Raw genomic sequence first — 24,414 nt, 5'->3', positions numbered from 1 at the left:
ACTTGTAAAAGTCTGAGGAATGCTAGTACAATGCATTCAAATAATCAGCATTAAATGAAACATAGATTCAAAACATTGCAAGAACTACGTTTGTTTGTTTACATTTAGAAAGTAAATTTAAAATACTTATTGGTTACTTTTTATCATCAAGATCTTATTTTATATTACAAAATAACATACAAACATCTTAACATATAACCACCTATTTTAAAAGTTAAAATCTGAAGTTAGAAAAATGCTTCTGTGTGAGACAGTAAAAGATGACTTGCAGCAAGATTAAACTGTGGTCTCAGCTCTTTAATACGTGTAGGGTCAGCACAGTTGCAAATTGTGAACAATACGCCTGATTCAAAATCCAAAATGGCTGCTATACATACTTTACAAAGCTGATATATGTTGAACAAACAAACAAACCGGAGTAGTGGCAATACACGTTCTTCCAGCTCAGTAGATAGCTCAGAAAATATACACATAACATTAGTTCCCTGATTTTAGGAGGAGGTACACTGGTATCATCTCATACATTTTTCCCCTTAAAAGAGAGAAAAATACTTAAGTATAATAATAATAATAATAATAGGTTTAAAATTTGTTTAAACTGAAAGTTTAAAAGGATGAAAAAAAGAAATTGTTCAGCTTCTAACATTATAATAAAATACACAAAATATTCCAATTGAAAAGGCTGTTCCCATTTGTCTCTGTGCTGCAATAAATACATGGTGGGAAGCCTTTTGTTTTAAAAGAACAATGTTTTGCCATGAACTTCCATGGCAAAATTGACATTTTCTTTAGTAAGGAAAGCAGCATAGAGAAAAAAAAAAAAAAAAAAAAAAAAAAAAAAAAAAAAGGTTTCTGGTTTTAGATATGGCATAAAACCAGAATTTTCCAACAGGACACTATTATACTAAATCAGGCTTTAATGTTGACGGCTTTTCTAAGATGCTCTAGGAAGGCTTGTAATAACAAGGCAGAGTTTTCAATATCAAGACATTTGATATTACATCAAAGAACTAACTATTGTATTTTGAGGTAGTATATGGTGATGTGCTCAAAGTATTTATTCCTTAAATTTATAGCACTTCTTTAAGAGTTCCAGATTTGGAAAATTAATTTGAAACATTACTTTCACTTCCCATCTTTTTTATTTAACAATAATTTTTTAGGCTGTGTGTATGTAACTCTCTTCAACAAGTAGAGGTAAAAACCTACCATTTTGAATGCCCACTTTAATATTAATAGAATTACTTTATGGACTTAAGTTAGGGAATAATATGACCCATTCTGTTTAATATTCTGCTTATTTAGTGGATAACAACAGACCACCTGTTTTCAATAAAATATTTATATGTATACATAAGGAAAAGAGAGGCAGAGACAGAGAGAGAAGTAGGACACTAAAATATAGAGATCATATGAGGACCACATTAATAATGCAATATATTTAAAACTTTTTGTATTAAACATAAGTATAGATTGAAAATTTTATTTTGAAATGTAGCTTTTGAAAAGGGTTTTATTTTATGACCATCAATACATGTTAAAGGATTTTCTACCTTGTGATTTTTTATTTAGAAAGGAGAAGAATCTCAGCAGTAACACTGATCTGATGTACACATAAAAGAGAAGTTAGGGGGCAAATCAACATATTAATATTTTTAAGAAAATGGTCGATCTATATGGCTGCTCGAGATAATTAATTGATTTAAAAGAGTTCAAAAGCAGGGCTGCCTGCACTCAGTCAGTAAGGAAGCTGTTGTCTACTTCAAAGCTTACACCTAAATTTTAGGTATTGATTTTAATTCACAGCATATATTCCTTATATTCCTTATCTAGACAGCATGGAAAGTGGCTCTGAAAACCTCCTGGAAAAAATCTTACTAGTCTGGCTGTGGTATCTTGGCTGATGCAGAGGGATCTCCTTCTGCAGGCCTCCACTCCCAATAGATTTATCAATGAATTAATTAGCTAGAAGTATGGACCTACAGGGGAGGATTTGCAAAGCAAACCAATTGTGCATTTCACAGCTCTCCCCTGGTCATGAGTGCCAATGCCCATTAGTTCTGGGAGTGCAATGGATGTGGTCCTGAGGTACTTTTTCCAGTACAGCTTCTACTCAAAGGGATACAATACAAAGGGATACACTCACAGTCCACACCACAGGATGAACCAGAGCACACTAAGTTAAAGCAGCCAAGGAATGCACTTACAAAAAGTAACCATGATCCAAACTAAAATGCTAATATAACTGCATCCACTGTAGCTGAACAGCCTTATTGGACAGTTAAATCTGTGCAAGCTGGGTACCTAACTTAAGACTGCACTTCATTTACTTGTTCAATACTAAAAATCTTGTGGCTGAAATTTCAAATATTTAACAGAACTAAAGAAGAGATTGGACTTCAATTTCTCTTTAATCCTTATTAATAATATAATTAATTTTAGAATAAAATCATCTCTCTTTCTGTATCATTCTTCAGGTTCTTTTGTTTCATGACCTAAGGAATATCAAAATTGTATGTAGTGTCAGATCAAACAAAGTTACCTTCAGTCAACAATACAATAATTTCCATACTTATTTACAATATTTAAAATGAATAACAATGTTCGATGTTGTACAGAAGTACATTCTGGAGCTTGGGTACCTTACAACCCAGATTCACTCTACTTTGCAGAGAGACATTTTCTCTCTCTCCTTTCAGTGGGCAGTAAATTTAGCAAAAAGACTCTTCAAAAGGTTACTGAGTAGTTTTATGTACTTTTTAGAAATTATCTCCTACATTTTGAAGTAGACTCATTTCAGAAGGAAACATCTTTGTATTATATAGTCCCTATATTTCTTCCAATTCTTTTAGTCAAACCCTCTCTCCATTATATCCTTCTTCAGACACAATCATTCTAATGTCATATACAAAAAAAAAAAAAAATTACTTTTTTTTAAATATTTGTATATGATGCTTGTCCTCTTGCTGGGGACAACAACAGAAAAAAAAAATCAAGAAGCTTTTTGTCTTTCAAAGAGCTTCAAGCAGCAACTGAATCTACAGCAGGAAGGCAAAGTGGTATGTAATTAGTTGACAACACTTTCTTCATTCTCTACCTAGCCTCTGTTTAATTAACAGATCAATTAACAGAAGGAGAGAAAAAGGAATGAAAGAGAGTTAGACCAGAAATTGTCAGAAATCCAAGGGCTGCAGCTCTTCCACAGAAACAGCTGTTTATTCTGAAAGAAATATCTGTAGTTTGTATGAAGATTGAACTAATGTGATAGGAGAAGGTTGGCACATATTATTTGCAAACTGGGGGCTTACTTGTCAATTTGAAAAACAGATTAGTCAATGAGTAGAGATGTGATTTAACAGGAAAAATCAAGAGGGCAGCTGACTTTCTGCCTGCCGCGGCCTTGCTGAACAGCACATTCTCATGGCACTCTTGCTGTGCTTCTCTCTAGCTAACTTAGCTCAAATAGACATAGTATTTGGTTAAAGTCAGGCCATTGCTTGAATGCTAAAAAATAACCACTAAAAAAATTGGAAATAGCTCCATGCGGTATTTGGTGTGAGTGATTTTCGAATGCATGCACCAATTTAGTCCAGTTTCAAATCTGGGTACTTCAGAGTTTAAATTTAAGCATGATAAATCAAAGCAGAACAGAAAGACAGACTTGAGATGGGAAGGAGAAGGAAGAGGTGTGATGGCTTTGGACTGAGCAGGGGTTTGCAGGGAGGCACACCATATCAACTGTCAGTTCAGCACTTGTGGAGGCTCCCACTGAATGACCCCAGGGCTGCTGTGAAGCTGCTGAACTCTAAGTCACAGCCTCACATGGGTAAGGAGCACCCTGGAAATGTGCAGAGGTGTGCTTGAACTGCTGAGGCCATGAAGGGTTGAGAGCTGTGTGTGAGCAGGGAAAATGCTGAGCTGTTCCCACGTGCCCACCAGGGAAGGAAGAGCAGCAGTGGCTGGGTGCTACTCTGGCACAGGCTCATAGGGCAGTGAGGGAGAAGAGGACATAAAGAAATGCCTAATGTTGTACTCAGCATTGCCAACTCACACCAGGAAGACATTTGCTTTTGGGGTCAGTGGATGGCCTTTCAGAGGTGGCTGATTCCTGGGGCTCCTGGACATTTGAATGCTCCTCAGGAGCTGGGCTCCTGTGATGGTATGTCAAGGAAAAACATCCAGCAGCAGCTTTTCCTGGCCTTGGGCACTAATTCTCAATTCTCACTCTTCTCTTTCTCTGTGCTTTCACTGTCATAAAGTTGGAAGAAAATTTGTATTTATTTAATATTTGTCCCTTTATAGTGCAAATAGAAGAGCTCTTATATAACCAATGGATCAGTTTGCATTTGTGTTGGTGACACCGATCTTTTGACTTCCTTCCCATTGTACATGGGTCACAAATTCAGCTCCTGTTCACATTGTCTTCTGCCTGCAGTTAATGATATGCCTAGTTGGAAAAGTGTTGCAGAGTGGTCATTTAATTCATTTTGATCAAAGTCTGCACCTTATATGTTCAATCAGAGTGAAAGTGCTTGTCCGGATGCAGTTTTCAGTAATCACTAGGGGTAATGTACAAGCAATCCATCAGTGCTCGAAGTTATTCTTTAGAGGCCCTCTCAGTGCCCTGAATTGCTTATCATAAGCAGAACTGATGTATTACATTTTGTCCCCAATTTTTCTAAAAACTTGCAGAGCCATTTCTGGAATTATTCCAATATAGCAGACGTAACTACTTTTGAGTCAAGGTCATATTGTGTAGTTAGGGTTCTGATATCTTACTATAACTTAAAACAATCGCTGCATTCCTCCTGCAGCCTTGGCCAGAGAAAAATGTATACCCACACGTCCCAGGTTCTGCATTTACCAATACACACCAGAGCTCAGCCGCAAGAGCTATCATTGCTCAACTCACTGCTTATATCGCAGCATTTTTTTCATTGGGTTCACTGACAAGGAAAAAAAAAAAAAAAAAAAGAACTCTACACCCTGAAATTTTCTGTAAGCAGAAGTTAGATGACTTCCTCTCACTCCCCTGCCAGTATGTCTACACATCAACATCCATAAGGACTAAAAGAGTGGCTGAATTTTTGTATCCATTTGGAAATGCCTAGGCCTAGACTAGAAATGTCTAGTCCTGACACCTCAGGATCTCCCATCTCTAAGCAGGTGAGACATTGTGAGGTTTCTCCATCATGAGGCAGGGATGTTCTGCCACCTGGCTGCAGAACATTCCTGCTACGCAGTTCTGCAGTGTGTGTAGTCTCCAAGATAATTGCTCAATTTTACAAATTATGAATCTGAAACCATTAACTTATCTCATTATTTTCTGGAGCATTTTCCCCCTTTATGTGGGTAGTAGTCATAAATCATAATAATGTACAAGCAAAAAATGAATTGCAAAATGAAATATTCAAGGGATGGAAACACCATCTTTTGCCCAGCTTCCTATCCACCTTCTGTATTGGACTTGTGCACTGCTTAATTTTAAGCAGCATAAATAATCAAAACCTGCAAATGCACAGAATCGGCCAATAACATTTTGTGTGGATAAAATTGTTATATCCTGTCTTACATTCCTGAAGCCATCCAGTCTCTTCTAAATTTAGCAAAAAAAAAAAAAATAGAATAGATTTCAGTAGATTTCACTTGCCAAATAGATCTAAGGCAAACTGTGAACAGCAAAACATAGCAACCAAATGGTTTTGGGCCCTGTATTTTTACAGGGCTAGAAGTTCCTGCTTGAATTCATAAGTCTACTGTATATTTTTTTTTTTTAATTTATTTGCTAGGTACTAGCAATTAGCAAATAGATAGTGGTGTTTGCAGTCAGTGTGTAACTGTGTGTCTGGAAGGTTTATTTACTTGCACTTTCAATTATGAAATTTATATGCATGCTGGTAGATGTGCGTGCATGTGCATATATATGTATACAGTCATATGCACATAAGGCATGGTCCCGCAAAATAAAAGTGCGTCTACATCCAGATATGTAAAAGTCCATTCTTTTCTACAGAAATAATTAGTATAAATGGCCAAATCCTCAATAATCTAAATGATTAGAATAGGTCTCACCAAAGTCTATATAAGGAAGGCATTATTTTATCACATTTCCCTGCACATTTCAGCACTATTTCAGCACTATATAATATATGAACGAGAGCAGACTTTGCAATTAAAGATCTTTGATCTTTTTTTAAACAAATAATGACAGTTGGAGGAAGGATCTCATGACATGCACCATTAATTTTGCATTAGGGACAGCATGAAACACAAAATAAGAAAAGCATTCAAACAAAAGCATTACATTTTCTAACACTGTCACAAGAAGACAGATGGATCGTTCCTTGGGCGAAGCCCTCTGTTCTGCAGTTCTGTGCTGCAGAATTCATCAGCCCTGGCTAGAGAGATGTCTTACTTAACAGCTGCGGGACATTTATCCCCAAAACATACCCCTGTTCCATATTTTCATTCCTAGTCTGCTGTATGCAGCCTGCTTTTTTTTCCAGTAGTGTCCTGGCTCCTCTGCTAGTAACACAAACCATGTGGAATGGCTCTTTTCTGAGAGATGAAGCTGATGTGAGGCACTTTGGGTGGCCCTCCATTCCTTGGATGTACTTTTCTCCTGGCTTATCTGTAATAGAGAAAGATTTGTCATCTGCATGCCTTGGAGTGCACTGCATGTTACAGAAAGCTTAAGGAGTGGAAGTCACTTGTCTCTTCTAATGATTTGATATGAAAACAAACACATTAACCAAGAAATTCAATACCCTTGGATATGTGTTCTCTTATACTTCTCCACTTTCTGGAATAAAAGGGGTGTATATTCATTCTCTTGCTTCAAACTCAGTTAAAGTCTTGATAAAATGTCTTTCTGGTGACTGAATCCAATTTGTGTGTGAGAGTGTGATATTTCAGGGAAAATGAGACCTGAAGGAAATTACTGGTAATTTTCTAACAAAATTAAATGCATTGTAAAGCTTGCAGTGATATCTGAGGATTTCTTCAATGCATGACCCAAGAGGAAAAAACGCAATTGCTTACAGAGACTTTTTTCTTTCCCCTACATTCTGCTTAAACAATCTGCTTCTTACCATAGGAAACAAGTTCCACGTATTTCAGATAGGTATGTCATTATCTTATTTCTTGCACCATCAAGCAGAGTTTTGGATAAGATGGGACTGGAGATATCCATACATAATATTGTCCATTTTTGAGAGGAAGGAAATACATGCAAAGCATGCAAATGCTCATACTTTTTCTTGATAACTCATCTAAGAGCTCTGAAAGAAAGTGTAAAGCGATTGATACAAACTGACTAGCTAAACAACTAAGCTGAATGTGAATAAGGGTATTTTATATAATTGTCAAAGGCACACATATAAAGCAACACAGTGTAATCTTTTTTGTAAGTAAATCCATAAAAATTCTATTCAAAGACGATGCCCTAATGGTAAAGGGATAAATAACTGCATAATGACAGTATTTATCAGAGAGGTAAGATTCTTCCAAACAACATGAGGCTCCACAAAGCAACCACGCTCCAGAAAACATACCTGCATCGTAAATAGAAATTAAAATTAAAAGAAAAAAAAAAAAAATCCATGTCTAAATGGAAAAAAAAAAAAAAAAGTCCAGGACAAGTGGGTCTTTAGTAGCCTCTGTCCCCATGAATAATTGTTTTGTTCTCTAGTTTTGAAAGGATTGAATTTAACCTTATCCTTCCCCAGTATAGCAGATATTTTTTTTTCTAATCAGTCAGAAGTATCTATCAATCTGCTATTAAATCTGCTTACCATTTTCTCAGCCATGAAAAGTCTGTCAGGGAACTGCAATGAACACAAGCTGGTATGTAACTTGTTACTACCTTCCTTATCATTTATTGCTACACTGTCCTGCTCCTCCACAAAATCCTTAGGACTGAATATCATTTACTGTTTAAAACAAGACGGATTTATGGGTCATTTTTATCTTAAATACTAATAATTTTTATACCAGGCATTCATAGAAATGTATATATATTGGCATATATATAGGTATATATATAACTATATATATATATGTAAAGGCATATATCTTGGCATACCAAGATATATTTTTACTGATTATGTTTTCTTTTTAGTTTATTCTGCAAAAGCATTCAAAAGCAACTTTCTACGTGCTTTCCAAGAACAGGATGGTTGCTGTAGAATAACAAAGGTCTAAGAGCAACAGTAAATGTAGGAAAGGAGCCCAAATGAAGCAGAAATTGAGCAGAGCTTCATTCTTGGCTTTGTTTTCACTGTGCCCTGATGCCACCAAACCTTTTCTGTGGCCTTTTGCCAGTGATTCATGTCACTGTAATAGTTTTGGCTTTGGTTACAGCTTCCAACAACACAGCAGTTCCCTTGTTTGTACTTATGGAAAGCAGCCTCTCTCCAATATGTTGTTCCCACTTCATTCTTCTGGGAATATTTTTGCTTGCAGTGTACATATCCCACTGTGGAGCTGCTCTATCTGTTGCAGAGGTCTGTTACTTTCTCACAGTGGTGAGGTACAACAGGTACAACAACCTTCCAACCCATGAAGAGTGTTTCTGGGTGCACCCATCATCTAAACCCTGCAGTTGTTTATCACACTCCTTTCATCTTTTGTGGCAGACCCTGGGCTGACAGAGGCCACCCGAGATCCTGAAGCAGAGGGTGGCATCAGGCTGAGCACCTGTAAAAGCCACACTAAAGCAAGCTGCCTTTGAAAAGCAACCTCCTTATCATTCCCTCATCTCTTTGGCTGCTCTATAGTAGATCACATCCAGCTGAAAATGAACCTCCTTCAAATAGGAATTTGGTTTCCAACCAGCTCCATCTGTCCCTGCAGCTCTTCCTGCACCTCCCTAAGGACGAGATTTTGTCCTCAATGGGGAGCAGAAGTTGGCTTAAACTGGTTGTGTAACTGCACTCTGAGCTGGGCAGGCCCATTTGATCAATCTTCTGCCCCGGCTTTCTCATCTCTAGACTGTCTCTCAGAAGTTGTCTTCTAAAAGAAAATATAGAAGACATCTGTATGCTTTAGGAGAAAGTGTGTTCCTATGGATGGTATAAGTATTACCAAAGCCTTTTGGTACTCCTTTCTGGGTGGGAGAGGTAAATAATATTACCAATGAAATCATCATTATTTACGTTATTAACTGTTATTTTACTTTATAAAGAAAAAGGAAGAGCTGTGATATACAAAAAGGACATAAAATGTGTCTTAGTTTTTCCTTTTACTGAAGTAGAAACCAGCTGACAGGTCTTAGGAGTTGTTGTTTTTTTTTAAGTTTCTGACTGTTGACAATGCAAACTCTCTGTGTAAAGATTTCCCAATCCAGCAGATAGGATCCAGTATCCAGTGCCCCACAGCCCATCAATATCAGATGACATCACTTTTTCCTATTTTTTTCCTTGAAAATATATATGACAAATGTAAGCAGCATTTTAGGAAAGTGGACTTTGCTATAAGAGTTTTTAGAATAGTGTTTGCTTTTTTCTGCCTTCTCACTTTTTTTCTCTCTTTTGAAAACATGAAAAAAAATTCCCCCATAGATGCTGTCCTATTCTATTTGACAAGCATTGATTTTCTCCACCATGCTTTAAACGGAGCCAACACTGGCATGGCTCATTTTGTTTAATAGGAACAAAAATATCAACTTAATTACTACCTAGTCCTGTCATGCCAAAACATGACTATTCCTGTACCAGCACTGTCCACAGATATTAGTACAGCATTGGGAATAATGGTTGTTCATTTGCTGCCGTGCACTCAGCCAAGGGGAAACAAAAATGGTTCTTTTCTGCAAAAACTGACAATAGGAATGAACAACGTCCTTCAAAACAAATTGTTGAAAAGATGCTTTGTGACTTTAGTAGGCCTTGGATCACGTCCCATTTGCTTGGCAGATATAAGTATTAATAATAATATTATTGTCTTAATTAAAAGTATAACATTTAAAGATGATTTTTTAATAGTTTTGCATTCAGAAAATTTGAAATCAGAGTTATTTTTGATAGCAAAACAGCATAGGGTAGAGCCTAACTTTTGTTCTTGTTTTCCATGTTAGTGGATCTTCATCTTGTTCATGCTTGACTCTATGAATCTAGAACAGCTGCAGTGAAATTGGTGCTCATATCCCAGACACATAGACAGGTTAGTTATAGCAGAATTTCACTAACATGTTATTCTGGTAAGCAGAGAAGCCAGATTAAGTGTATCTGAATCAAGGTTAAGAATTGCATGAAAACTGGCCTTGAGCACCAGTCAGTGGCAGAGGAGGAATTCAAGTGGGAGACAAACCTGATACAATTGGGGTAAACACTGAAGAGGGAATCCAACATGAATACCTTTGGAAGAGTTTAGCACCTGCATTGTAATCCCTAACAAAATGGTTTGGGTGGGATCTCCCTCCAGAAGTCTCCAGGACTGGCTGCATCTCCTCATTTAGTGTAGAGGGAATCAGAGGACTGTTTTCTGAAGTGCTTAGAATAGTAGGAACAGATTAAAAGTTACAGAGATTTGATCTCAAAACATTCCCATACTTCACTAGTTTCCATTCTCTGGTTTTATGGCATTCAGCAGTCTTATAGGGAAATATAATGAATTCACATTCACAAATCTCTCTTGGATAAAGCTGAGGCTGATCAAATGATCTTTCCTGTTGGAAAACACTCATTTTAGTAAATAAAAATTTCTTGAGGGAGAATTAATAGGATGGTTCCCTGGCTGCTGGCCTAGAAGCCTTGCCAATGTACAGCCAGCCAGCAATCTTTCCATGAAGAATGTTCCATTTTTTAATTTTTCACCTTCAGTTAAAACATTTTTTTTTCCTCCTGTGAAAGTTTTAGTGGGCACAGATCCTTTATTTTCTGGCCAGCATTGTCTGTGTGTTATTAGTATTTATGATGATTACAACTTATCAGGCTAGTGGCCTTGTGTGATGAACATTAGCTTTTATATTACTTTGACCTTCTCTAGACTAGGTGAACATTTTTACTCTTGGTTTCCCAATCATTTTAAAAAACAGGACACAGATAATTTAGAAGAGTTAAGGAGCTCAAGAGTAGAATTTTACAACACTGCATCTATCCTATTGATTAGTTCTGTTTCATCCCTGCAATATACTTACTGCAGCTAGGCAAACATAACGAAATTATTCTTTCAAGAAGAGTGCCAAAACAATAAACGGATAAGTCATACCAGCTGTATTGATTTGTGACAACCTTGATGTGCACAATCATATGGGATTCAAACATTTATCTGGGGAAATATATATATATATATATTTGCTATATTGGTCCTTACTGGGAGAAAATGATGTTAGGCATCTAAAAATTCTCCGCATAGCGGATGGCTTTTAAATGTAATGAGATAACTACAGTAAATTTCCATATTAATCAATAAAATGAACGGCAAAAATCAATTTTGTCTGTGCAAGTGTGTGTGACACCTCCCTAAGAGCCATACCATTGGGATGGACTCATGCCAGCAAAACTGGCCATAGGCTGATTGTTTATTTATGACAAGGAAAAGCATAAAGGCAGCTTAGTGACAAAGTAGCTGGAAAGATGTTAGTGATAGGATGCCTATTTATAAATCTGGCATCAGTACCTGAGAAATGTCTGTTTCAGATCTTTATAACAATTATGGTTTCCTACATGAAACAGGGGGAATTTTTTTTCAGAAGAACAAAAAGCAGAATTTACCAAAAGAACTAAGAAGCAGACAGATGTTCTCTGATAGCCATGGCAACCATAAGGAATTTGCCACCTAGTCTTGGGATTAAGAAGGTATCATTATTGTAACATAAATAAACTAATAATATTTCATATTCCATTTACTCCTTCCTCTACTGGAATAGATGATGAACCTTAACACCTAGGCAGCCTCTCCATGCCACCCACAGTTTGACAATATTTTCAAGGTTGTAGAATGTTAAATTATAAATTGTATGGTATTTGAAAGCTTACAATTATAACTTCTGCAATGCAGTATACACAATGTTGTTTCATGATAGATTTATTCAAAAACATAAACATTTCTTTGGTGCTTTGTTCCTTACTTAATTATTTACAATACTTAATTATTATTTTGTATGTTGTTTTTGTTTGTTTGTTTGTTTCTGTTTTTGTTTTGGGGAGTGGTAGCTGAGTTCATGTTACATGATTTAATGATCTAATGATCTAATACCAATCAAAAAGTTTGTTTTTGAGTGATAATAGTAAACTCAGAGCCCATCATTGCCTAAAAAAAATTTGATTTTTTTCTTATACTCATCACTTGATGTCATTTTACTGCTCAGTCTCACAGAACTATGGGGTCCTTCTCAGATTTTCTGTAACAGTCTTCATCTTACCTGTGTACTAGAGCACTCTTTCACCTGATAATTTACTCTTATTCCCAGATCACACATCATTTATGAAAAGGTTACAACAGTGAAATCTTAAGCATAGAGTCCTATGGAGTCTTTTAAAAAGTCTTTGGAGCAAAATCATAAGCTTTATACAACTCTGGCTGTAAATTTAACTCCTAAATAGCTGAAGTGAATTGAAGCCCAGTCACAGAGTATCAGAAAAAGATTGGTTTAGGAAGGGACCTGTGGAGATCCTCAGGTGTTTAGTTGTTCACATGGTGAATATTTTTCTTATAGCCAAATAGAAATCTGTGCCCACTGCATCTTGCCCTGTCACTCCACACCCATGTGAAGTTCCCCAACCTTCTCTGAATCTACCTTTTAGGCACTGAAGACTGTGATGAGATATCAACTGAACCTTGTTTTTGGTGGCTGAGCAAACCCAGTTCATTCAGCCTTTCTTTATCCAAGTTCTCCAAACCTTTCATCATCCAGATAGCTCTCCACACATCAAACTCTATGAAGGGCTAGAAAAATGTTGATTATCTTGATACAGCACGCAAGTTTCTCTACATTCAGCAGTAACAAGAGACTATGGAGCAGTAAGTACTCAAGGAAAAGAAAAAATAGGATGAGGATAAATGTTCTTCCATAACTAATTCTCAGTAAACAGACAATAAGAATGGCAAGTTTGTTAGGTTTAAGCTAGGTTCTTACAAAAGAGTATATTGTCATAGAAGGCACCACACTTATTAGCAGAGCGATTATGTGTAGCCTAGATGTCACTAAATGTTGATTTTTTTAAAAAATAACCAAAGATTTTCTTGAAACAAATTGCTTATAAAAATGAAAAAGCATCATTCCTCAAGAAGACATAATAGATAGATCATTAATAGTGTTTTCAAAATTGTGCCATAAATTCTATCAAGTTTAGCAAAAGTTCTACAGCACAAAATACTAAGGAACAGAATGAAAACCAATGCAGAAAGTATTGTGATAAATGATTAAGTCCCAGATAGGATTGTTGTGATTTATTAAGTGAATAGAGGCAAGCAAACAGCGCTGGGTGCACCAAAAGTCTCTGCTCCACCAAGACGCACACCTGTTACATCAGGTGGCTGATTTTTATGCTCCTAGACTAATACATATTCATCACTATTCCTAGAAAAGGCAGGGTTATTATAATTAGTTCCCAGAATCCAAACCCTCTCCAGATGCATGCGTATCAGTCTCTGGTGGTCTTTCTGGGGGTCTCTTGTGCTGAAGGCTCGTAGTCTTCCTCCCAGGCTTTGTCCTTCGGTCGTTCTTCAACTCCCCCTTTCTCCTTATTTGGTGGATCTCTTTGCTGGTTATCAGAGGCTTGCGCAGCGTCCCATGCAAAAGTCTGCAGTTTCCTAAAAAAAACTCCTTGGTCCTCTTATCTCCCAGACTAGAGTCTCAATGTTCGCCCTTCAAACCCTCTATTTACACAAATTGCTGGATCATTCCTTTGCATGATACAAGAACTATGTACACTAATCGCTTTGTTTTTCTTAAATAGGAGTTTATATTTCATCATGCGGCCCTATCATTGTTCCATACTGACACGAATCAAATAAACACATTTCACAGTATGATCACAGTAAGTTCTGAATATGAGGAGACACTTGAAATAGTATGTCAAGACAGACATGGGAGTAATGAATTACAAATCAGTTTTGAAAAGTAGATAAGGAAATCAGAAGAATCAAGGAATTGAGATGATTTTCTGAGTCAGAAATTTGGGCCAAAAAGGTACCTGTAAAATAACATTAATGAATTCCTACTTTAAAAGTTTTATTCATTCTAGACATCACAATATCAGTGAGCTCTTTTAAACAGAAATAAAGGAAAGAGCAAAATACCCAATGAAATAGTTTAAAATATAATTAAAAAAGTAAAAAAAGTAAGCATGGAAAGTGTGACTTAGCATAAACTAAAGGAGGATATGATAGATGTCTGTAAATATTTGAGAGAATTAAAAAGAACAAGAAGAAAAGAATAATACTGTTTAAGATGATAAGGAATAACTGAATGAAATTAAGCAGAAAAAATACACTACATAACTGGATAAATATAGTGAGGTGAGGTAGACAATATAATGTCTCAATAAAAATAAAGGTGGGAGAAGCATATCTAAGCTATTTTAAAATTGTACTGGACAGATCACAAGGGAATATATACTGTAGTCAGTCATTCTGCATTGGCAGTGGAATGGCTGAAAAGATCTTTGAGGTTTTACTGTCTATGACTATCAAGATAACACAAAAATATACTCAGGATAGTTTTTCTAAGGAAAGGATGCATTAAATAAGAAATTTCAGACTGTAATTTACTATCTTCAGCCATCTGAGAATATCTCATCAAAGTAAAGTCAGAAAGATGTATGTTTTTTCAGTATTTCAAGCTGCATATCTTGAAAGAATTACAGATCAGTATATATTAACACAAATTTAAAGAATAGGCTATAGCAGGAAGCATATGAGTATGTATCAATGAGATTTATCTTATTTACTAGCTATAATTTCTGTGCCTGATGATGGAACCATTTAAACATCTCTTGGCATAAGGAAGAAGCAATAAGACAAAGATTTTATAAATGTGCTGCATTTTATTCATTGATTCATGTCAAACATTCAGACAGAATTCTCAACATTTGGCAACAACATTTGCTAAAAGTCTTGTTCAGAACATCTTGCATTCAGCTCCCAAAGGGTAGTAGAGTAATAATATTAGACAAGGATTATCATTTTGCATAGTCTTTTCTCCTTTGTTTTTGTGTAAGTGAACAAAATAAGACATACTCTAACAACATTTCACTAAATTATTTAGAATTGCTCAGAATTATTGAAAGACAAAGGAGTGAAATCACTTTAATACGGTCATTTCTTCAATACATGGGAGAAAAATCTATGTTATGTGAAATTCTCAAAAAGCTAGTGAACCTACTGTTCAATCTACAAAATTAATTTTGTTGCTATCAGCTACAATAAGATGACAACTGCCTATCAATATCTTTTTCATACATATATTGTACATTGTATTAAACTGATTTTTTGTGCTGTTCTACATAAAAGAGAAAGTTAGAGAACATCACAGTGCAAGTGGTAAGAAGTTCTCCATTATTAATGGGTAAAGAAAAAATTAGCTCATTCTTAACATTGTCAACTCATTTTTTCTTTTTTGAGGGAGCAGTAAGTGATGTTGCCGTGAATCAAAATAACAGTTTACACTGTTACAAACAAGAGTTTTAAGAAAAGTAACCCCCACCTCCTAAGGGGAGTATTTCAGTGTTATATGCCAATACTTCTTTGGAGTTTAATGATAGGTAGAGAGGAAATCTGAATCTGTCAATTAAGCCTCATCAGAATGGAACCATATAGTGTTCTCCTATGAATAATAATGTGAAAAGGGGAATGTAGACCCTAGCAAAAATAGTAGTATTGGCATCACTGCTTTATTCTGGTTTTATGAGAAAAATGTTCTTAACACCTCATTAAACATGAGGTGGAGTTTTACTTTCCCCTGCTTGAATTTTTTTAGTAAATCATAATCTAGAAGTACAAGTTTTGGCAGAGAATTACACAGACTCCTTTCCACTGTTATTATATTTCCAAAAAGTCAATAAGTACCCATAATTCACTTTTCAATTTTTGTTTATTTTATTTCATTAATTTACCATCTAACTCTCTAAAGATTTTATGGCCATTATTTATATTAAATGTCATGATGGAAAATTCACTGAGTTTTACCTACATGATTCAGTAAATACAACTCAGACTTCTGCCTTTCCCTGCCCTTGGTCAGAAGGTTGGGAAGGTATTGAATGTATTGAAGGTATTGAATGTGTAGTCCTTAGCAGTCCAGCATATTTACAGTTACATCCTTTTCTAAAACTGCCTTTGCCACTCTCAAGGTCATGGCAAACCACAATTAGTCTTTCAGTCTGTTTACAGCTCTTCTCATGCAGTCCATAGCCTTGTGCATAGACAAATCCTCTGAAGCTTGCAAAATAAAATTTATCCTTACATTTTTTCACAAGCAACTATGTGAAAAAATGTTTCACGTTCCTTCATTAAAGTTGAATCAAATATATGGGACTTTAAAAAATAGTAACCTCCTGGAAAAAAAAAAAAAAAAATAGATGAGATCTTTATCCATTTATCCTTGAAACAAGATATATCTTAGGATTTCACGAGGATATGCAATTCGGTAATTTAGTACTTCTTGTCTCGGTAAAGAAAATATGTTTTTAGACAATTAATCCACAGACGTGTTTCTGGATTTCCCTGGGGAAAGCTCAATTGCTGGTGGGATTTCACTGATAATGTAAAAGTAGGATAACAGAGATGTGCATGAAAGGAAAAAGAAGATGTTATAGCCAGACTAACAGACAAAATAAATAAATAAATAAATAAATGCCTTTTCTTGCCAACTGCCTGAGTCTTTAAAGGAACAAGAAACAAAGCACCAAAAAGAAAACTTCATTTTCTAACATTTTCTTAGTGATAAGAAGGTGGCAAGAGAAAGAAGGCACTGATTGCTTTTAAATGAACTTTCTACTTCAATCTGGTTTGGGCTGTTTTATTCAATTGTCAGATGTCTCATAAATCAGTGTCATTGCCCCTTCTGTAACCTGTGATTTACTAGAAAGCTTTCTGGAAACCTTTCCTGAAGAAAATGGAACATAAACAAGAAAACATTACTTTTGGTATCAGCAGCATGCACCTAGCATGAAAGGCTGTGGCACTGAGAGTTGAGTCCAGTGTGCCATGTGCTCTACACCTTCTCAGGGCTATTTTATGAGCCCATGTCCTCAAGTGAGCAATTAGCCCTGCTTTTTGTTTCCAAGATGCTAACAAATCCATGAAGCAAGAATGACTTACCTAAACAGAATTCTTCAATGACTCACCCTGCAGACAGATGCCAGCTCTTTGTCAGGTGCTGTAGTGTATGGAGAACAAAGACGTATTTAGCCTAAGCAAAGCAGTTTTTGAACAATGCTAAAGTTATAAAATTAAATATACATAATTGAACAACACAGACCAAATTTTTTCATGAAAATTAAATTGAACAACACAGACCAAATTTTTTCATGAAAATTAGGCAATCGAATAATCTATCAGTTTTCTGTTTTTTATCACACAAGCCATAATTAAGCTCCCACTACCTAACATATGAGCTGACTGAGCAATTTTTTAAACCCACACAGAGTAATACTGAACTGAATTAGGTTTTATTTGAGTTCAAGGGTCCTGTTCCCGAGAATTAAGATTTAAGATTGAGATATATAGATTTTCTTAATTTCATTTTGAAAGCTTTCCAGCTTCTCCTGTAATGGAGTTCATAGCATTTTTAGGAGAAAAAAAAGAAGCTTGGGACAACAGAGCGGTGTGTAGGTTGCTATATGATTATAGATTTTAAGAGCTGTAGATTGTGAAGAACTATTATATCATTTTGACTGACTTTTCATAAATCTCAGGTCATTAATTTCATCTGATTTTCACTGTATTCAATCTAAGAGCTTTTATTTCATTAAATTTCATAGGATGTGTTGTGTGCATGTATTGCATGTGTTCATGCAGAATTGTGCAAGTAAATAACAAGGTCTAGAACTAGAGTGAGGATTATAGCTAGGTTATGACTAGCAAACAAAAGGATACAACCTAAAGAACCAAGGGAATATTTTCTAAGAGAGGAATTAACCCAGAATATTTTTTTTTTGTATTTTTAGTTTCTGGAGATCAACATTAAGGATGGAAAATTCAATCTGAATTTCAGTCTGAGAGCTATCTCAAAAACTACAGTAGTAATTATGTTCCCAAGAGGCTTTCACACTTTCAATAATATAACTTTTTTGTTGTTCAAAGCTAATTTGAGTCTAGAGCTGTCAGATATCATCTGGATAGGTTTAACTTAATATTAGTTAATATTAGGGACAGCAATGGTTAGATTAAGGGTAGCAGGAAAAGCTCAGTCGGAGACTAAGAAAATCATTTTGGAGTTCATATGAATGTCACTTGCTCTTTTGCTTGGTTGAGCTACCAGGAGACAGGAGTAACTTAGCAGTCTAGCTGCCACTAAATCACCCATGGACTCACACATCTGCTTGAAACCAAATACATATATATATATAATATAAATCCTTAAAAACATTTGTTTTCAGTTTATGCAAGAGTTTGTCTAAATTTTGCAATTGACCAAGCCCTCTAGTCTGAGCTGAACCCTAAAATGAGCCCTAACAGGAAGCACACATACTTGAGCCAGCCTCAGAAATAATGTTGTAGAATTAACCTGTTTTACCTTATCTTTTCAAACCTCTCTCATCCCAACATTTATGTCATTTATCAGCCTCTGCTTCTTCAAATGGGTCCCTGTAAAAGCCCTACTTTAACACCATCTCCCAGCTCCAAAACAAAAATATAGACTGCTGATATACAGAAGTATCTCTTAACTGTGAAGCTGTGGATACTTTCAAATTATTAATAATAGATCTGAGTTTGCATCTCATCATATTACTCATTTTGAAGTTGAAGGCACTTTGCTTGAGGTAAGACCATTCTGACAATTAAAGATGTGGTTCTTATCCAGTCAGGGATGATGTACTTTTCTGTGACATGGATGAGATTCTGCTTCAAGATTTAACTCAGAAATAGTGCTCCCTACCATCAGAAGTACCAATAAGTAGACTCATGCTAGCTACCACCTGTTCTCATGAAGGGTCTCCAGCTCCCTTCTCATGCCAACAATTGCCTATTTACTGATCTCTACTTCAACACAGTCCCTTATCTCCAACACATACTTGAACTGAGCACCAGACTTGTCCAACTTGGTAGTTGCCAAACTAAAGTGTGCTGGTGCAGAGGAACCGCTCCCTATATTAAGCTGTGGTTTATTCCTGCAATGAATAAATAAAACCTGATTATTTCATGCATTAACCCCAATCTCAAACTGAAGCCCAAACTAAGCCAAAAAAAAAAAAAATCTAGCCACCAAGATTTTTGCAATAAAAATGTGGAAAAATTGCTAATTTACTCCAGAGACCTTTAAGTGTGTGCATGTGAAGGTGTATATGTGTGCATCTGTGTAAGTATATTTCTTCATATGTTTAAAGCTGTTTTGGTTCCTCTGTCAGAGTTAGGTGTTGTTTTCTCAGTGGTCCCCCAAAAAATGTTTAAACTAAATAATTTTAAAATAATGTATAGCCAAAATAACACCTCTGTTTGAAACTGAATTGTAACAATCTCACCATTTCTCACAGTTAGTGATAAGTTTTATACACCCCATTCCAAACAACGGGCATTTCCCTCTTACTAGCCTAAAAGTACAGAGAAATATTAGACCAAAATTTACAGAAGTAACTAGGTACAAAATGCTAAGTAGTTTCTATTTCAGTGGGGTTTTTAGGCATGCATTTACTGTATATAAACTGTTAGCATGCTATAACCCTCAGGTCAGGCAGTGCATGGGAGTTTGCTTCTCAAATCCTAGGGTGAGACACCAGCCTCTTCTTCCGATACATCCACAGACACATTTCTGTAGGAAGGAAGGAGATGGCCATGCAGGCTGGAAAGGAGCCCCAGGACTCTCCAGAAAAGCACAGAGCTAACACAGGTCAGTAGGGTACTCTGTGCCTTCTCTGCATAGCTGCTGCCAGACTGGTACTTATGGCAGCAAATCACAAGAGGAGCCTGTTTAGTAACTTTTTGGAGCTTATGTTTGAAGGATAAAGAAGACAGCATGTGAAGTTTTTTGTTTATCATGTTAAAATTGCAAGTCGTATCTGTTTAAATCTACTTGGATGCTGTAAAGTCTTAAATGCTAACATATGAGAAGGATCAAATATGATGTTCAAAGGTACAGTATAGATGCAAGTTTATCACATCACAGAAATTGTGGCTAATCTTTGTCTGTGTTTAGACATATGAGGTATGGCAAAATGTTTTTTACAGTTATTAATTTCTTTACAGTTGCTTTGTTTTTACTTGATAGAGAACAGTACTAGCTAAAATTGCTTTTGAGAGGGCCTCAAAAGCAAAATAAGCAAACAATTGTTTTTTAAATTCCAAAGCAAATAATGTATTTTCTTGCATACAACTTTCAACCACATTTTGAAAATGTAGCAGGGCAAACATGGTTTATACCTATATACTATGGCAGAAATCCAATATTCATCTGCTGTTCATATTGCAAGAAAATGAGATCATTAAGGTCAGAAAGAACAGCTGCTTTAATTATAACACCCTGATATATCAAAGTTTTCATCATCTCATACAAACTCTAAGAACATACCTCAGGGATTCATATCTATCATCCTGCTTTTTTCTTGGGACAGAGATCACATGAGCACACTCCAAAGCACTGGCTGCTCCACGTGGTGCGATGCTGTGTGAAATAACTACATCGCAAGCTCAGTCATGCTATGGCGACTATTGTTAATCTAACTTTTTGAGTCTTTATACCTCTTTCTGTGGTGGCAGTGTAAGGGGAAGCTGTTTTTGCTAGCTAGGGAGCTGTACTGCAGGCAGGTTTCATGGTCCTGCTACCATACATCCCCAGGGCTCCTGCTTGGAGCACTTGGTCTGCCTGAGGCACCTGAAAGTATCCCTTCTTTAAGGGAATGGCTGCTTTGTGTTTCAACAGATGCTATGCTTCTGGTAGCGGAGAGATTAGAGGGACCATTCAACATTGAATCAGTCATGGATCCTATTGATGTCAAGATTTCTGAAGCCATCATGAACATGCAAGAAAACAGCATGCAGGTGTCGGCAAAGGTACTGTGTGAGTCGCGCCTTCTCTGTTGCTGACTGTCACAAGCAGGGGGAAAAACTTCTGTACAGGCTTTAAGAAAGATCGTCCAGACCACTAGAAATTGCATTTGTGCATTCAACAGTTCTTTAGGCTGCCTTTGAATCCTTGGTCTAGTTAAACAAACTAGAAGTTTTTAAAAATCATGCAACAAGGAGAAAGGTATCATTTAGTAAACTCCAAATTAATAGCTGTAAGAGCTTTGAGGAAAACAGATTTCTGAAAATTAATGGCAGCTCTGTAAGAAAAATCCTGGAGAGTATGTCTAGTAACTTCTGCTCATGTCTCATCCATGGTTCCCCATATTAACATACATTTTGATCTGTTTGAGTCAGACTGAAGCACAATGTGTTTGAAGTGAATACAGAAAATGTTCCATTTAACCTTCTTTAATAGCCACTCTGGGGAAATATCATTACATTGGACAGCCTCTGATTAGCAGACCTCAGTTTGATGGAGTTTTGTCTGGAGTCTGACACAAAGATAAACAGAGTTAATGATACCAACAACCTCCTTTCCATTTTTAGCGCATGTGTGTACACAGATTACTGCCACCTCTGAACCCCGTGCTAATAAGGTCCTTTGAATTCAGTAACAGGTGCTGGTAAGCCAGCAGTCAACAATTAATATCTTTTCCTTAATATTCAGCAGTGCACTACAGTTCAAAATCTAAAGTCAACAGCTTGCCAGGTTCTCTGCATTAGGAGTTTCCATCTGCATTGATCTCTCAGCAGTCACTTATGTGCTGACCAGACTGCTACCTGAGTCAATGAGTTTCCATTGCTCGTAAGGAAGCTTCCATAGCTGGAAAAAATGTGGGGATAAAAGGCAGGAGGCTGAGGTTAATATTCTTCCTGCCAGCCCCAAATTAGATGCTTCTTACAGTCCCTGTGTTGCAGGATTATAAGGATTTCCTTCAAGATGCTTTTTAATTTCAACCTCCATGAAGTTACTCAGATTTTAAAAGTAGTCTACACTGTGTGCAATAAGACTTTGTTCTGGCAGCAGTGATCGAGGAGTGTATCAGCCAAATCTTTTGGGAATCAAAGGTCTGCTTCAGCAGACTCAGTCCTTACCTCAAAAAAAGAAACAAAAAATATTTTCATTAAAAGCTCACCAAAGACTCAGGTGTATTTCCTTTTCCTTTTAACTTGCTCAGATCTCACAGCTTTTCCATTAGTCAGGAAGCTGCATTCCCTGCCAGAATCCAATGACATCACCTTGGCACAAGCTCATCTCACCACTCATTTGTAATAGAGCAGGCTGTCTTATCCTTCAGAAATATTTTATTTGCTGTAAAGGTTAATAAATCACAGACATTTCATTTGCACTCTAAACTTTTTCTTCTAAGAGAAATCTTAGCCAATATTTTTTCAAATATTGAAAAACAGAAATCAAAATATGTCAAGGAAATTTATTTTGCTGTATTTTCATAGATAACAAAGCTGTCTATGTTTGAGGTGCTTTTGTATTTTCTGTGCAGACCATTATTCTCCTGAAATGTGATTTCCTTCCTTTCCTAGGCTATATCCCTCTTTTTTCAGGTCTGAGCACATGGAATTGTTTTATTATTAAAGAGAAGTATGAGAAGGCAAAGAGTTTGAGTTCAGAGCTGTGATCTTCTATGTCTGTCATGTCAGATCTATAGAAATGATATATGAGCAGACTTTGCGTCAGTTATCTATCGTCTAATTTTTCCCCTTATACATACTGACCACTTAGAGCTTCAGTGAAAATGACAGATACCTTGCTGGAAGTAATGGAGTGCACAGAATGCAATTGCAGACCTAATGCAGGAGAAGATCCACGCTTGTCAAATATTCTGAGACTCTATTCAGAAAGCTTCAGGCAGGGTGCTGAAATCATACTATTTTCTCTTTCTTCAAAACATTTTGTGTCTTGCATTTGACTGCATCTGCTGAAAATGTGGTGACTAGGAATCACAGCTATTTTTCCACAAGTCAGTCAGTATGTTTTTACAATGGGAAAATGATGATGCACTAATAATGTCATGCCTGCAACACCCCCATACACAAAGATTATTTTTCACCATTGACATGTAGCTTTTTCTACCTGAAAATCTGTCTGATGCCTGGAAGGAGGCTCTATGTTGTATTCAGTAGCATTTAGGGCCATTTTGTATATTGTTGTATACTGCATGTATAATATTGTATATTCTCTTCAAATGAATGGAACAAATAACAACAAACAGCTTCTTTTCCGAGGAAGTCATACTGCTCCCTGTGGGGTCCCTCCCATAGGATGCCGTCCTTCCCAAACTGAGCCTGCGGGGGCTGCCCAAAGCCAGCAGCTCTTCAGGAACTGCTCCCACATGGTTCCATACCATGGGGTCCATCCCCCAGGAGCAAACTGCTCCAGCATGGGTCCCCCACAGGTGGCAGCTCCCCCCAGATCCCCTGCTCCTGCTTGGGCTCCTGTCCAAGGGCAGCAGTTTTTTTGTTGGTGTTTTTTTCCTTTCTTAAATCTGCTCTCACAGAAGCCCAACCAGCATTGGTCACTGGCTCAGCACTGGTCAGCAGCAGGTCCCTTTGGAGTCAGCTGGAGCTGGCTCTGAGCTGACATGGGGCAGCTGCTGGACACTTCTCAGAGAGGCCATCCCTCCTCTCTCCCCTCTCCCCACCAAAAACCTTGCCATGTAAACCCAGTACAGTACCTTCTGCAAACCAACCACAGAGAGCACAAAAACTCTCAGTCTAGGATGTCTGAGATGTCTCTTAAGATGTCACCAGATTTTAAGAGTGGGTTTTGCTGGGTCTACCCAGACTACTGTGGGCCCTGAGGGCAGCCTCATGTGTTAGTCAGGTTGCAATAGATTTACCTTGGGTTTATCATGATAGTGCCTGAGACATATTATCTTCATTACTGAAATCTCTTCATCATTCTGCAGTGACACATCTTTGTTATTTGAACATTATAGTGACAAACTTGGTGTGCTGCAACAGCTTGATTATTTCTCAGGTAAAAATTTCATAATGTGTATATTGTTACTCACAGCTCAGCTCATATCCAAGATTTAGTCATAGCATACTTTATCCTTATTCTCCTTCTCCCTAAGGATATTCAGAGTCATATCTGTGCTCCTTTAAATCCTGTCCAAAACTTGTTTGAAGGCCTTCACAATCTTCCCATAAGGCTGACTGTACCATCACCTTTGTTTTTTGCTTGAAGTCAAAGAGTAAATCCTACATCTGTTCCATTTCAGCAGC

At 36.7% G+C, this 24,414-nt stretch overlaps 1 protein-coding gene across 4 annotated transcripts in view; it reads left to right on the top strand.

Moving 5' to 3' along the window:
* GPC6 (glypican 6) overlaps window positions 1-24,414 on the top strand; it is a 795,726-nt gene that overhangs the window by 693,445 nt on the left and 77,867 nt on the right. For all 4 annotated transcript variants that reach the window (XM_035319317.1, XM_035319313.1, XM_035319308.1 and 1 more), the window contains one exon: window positions 21,023-21,153. In XM_035319317.1, coding sequence (XP_035175208.1) covers window positions 21,023-21,153 — 131 coding nt within the window. The remainder of the gene's footprint in view (window positions 1-21,022; window positions 21,154-24,414) is intronic.

Source organism: Oxyura jamaicensis, chromosome 1 (assembly GCF_011077185.1).
Source record: "Oxyura jamaicensis isolate SHBP4307 breed ruddy duck chromosome 1, BPBGC_Ojam_1.0, whole genome shotgun sequence".
Lineage (NCBI taxonomy): Eukaryota > Metazoa > Chordata > Aves > Anseriformes > Anatidae > Oxyura > Oxyura jamaicensis.
This window is presented reverse-complemented; position numbering and strand designations above follow the sequence as displayed.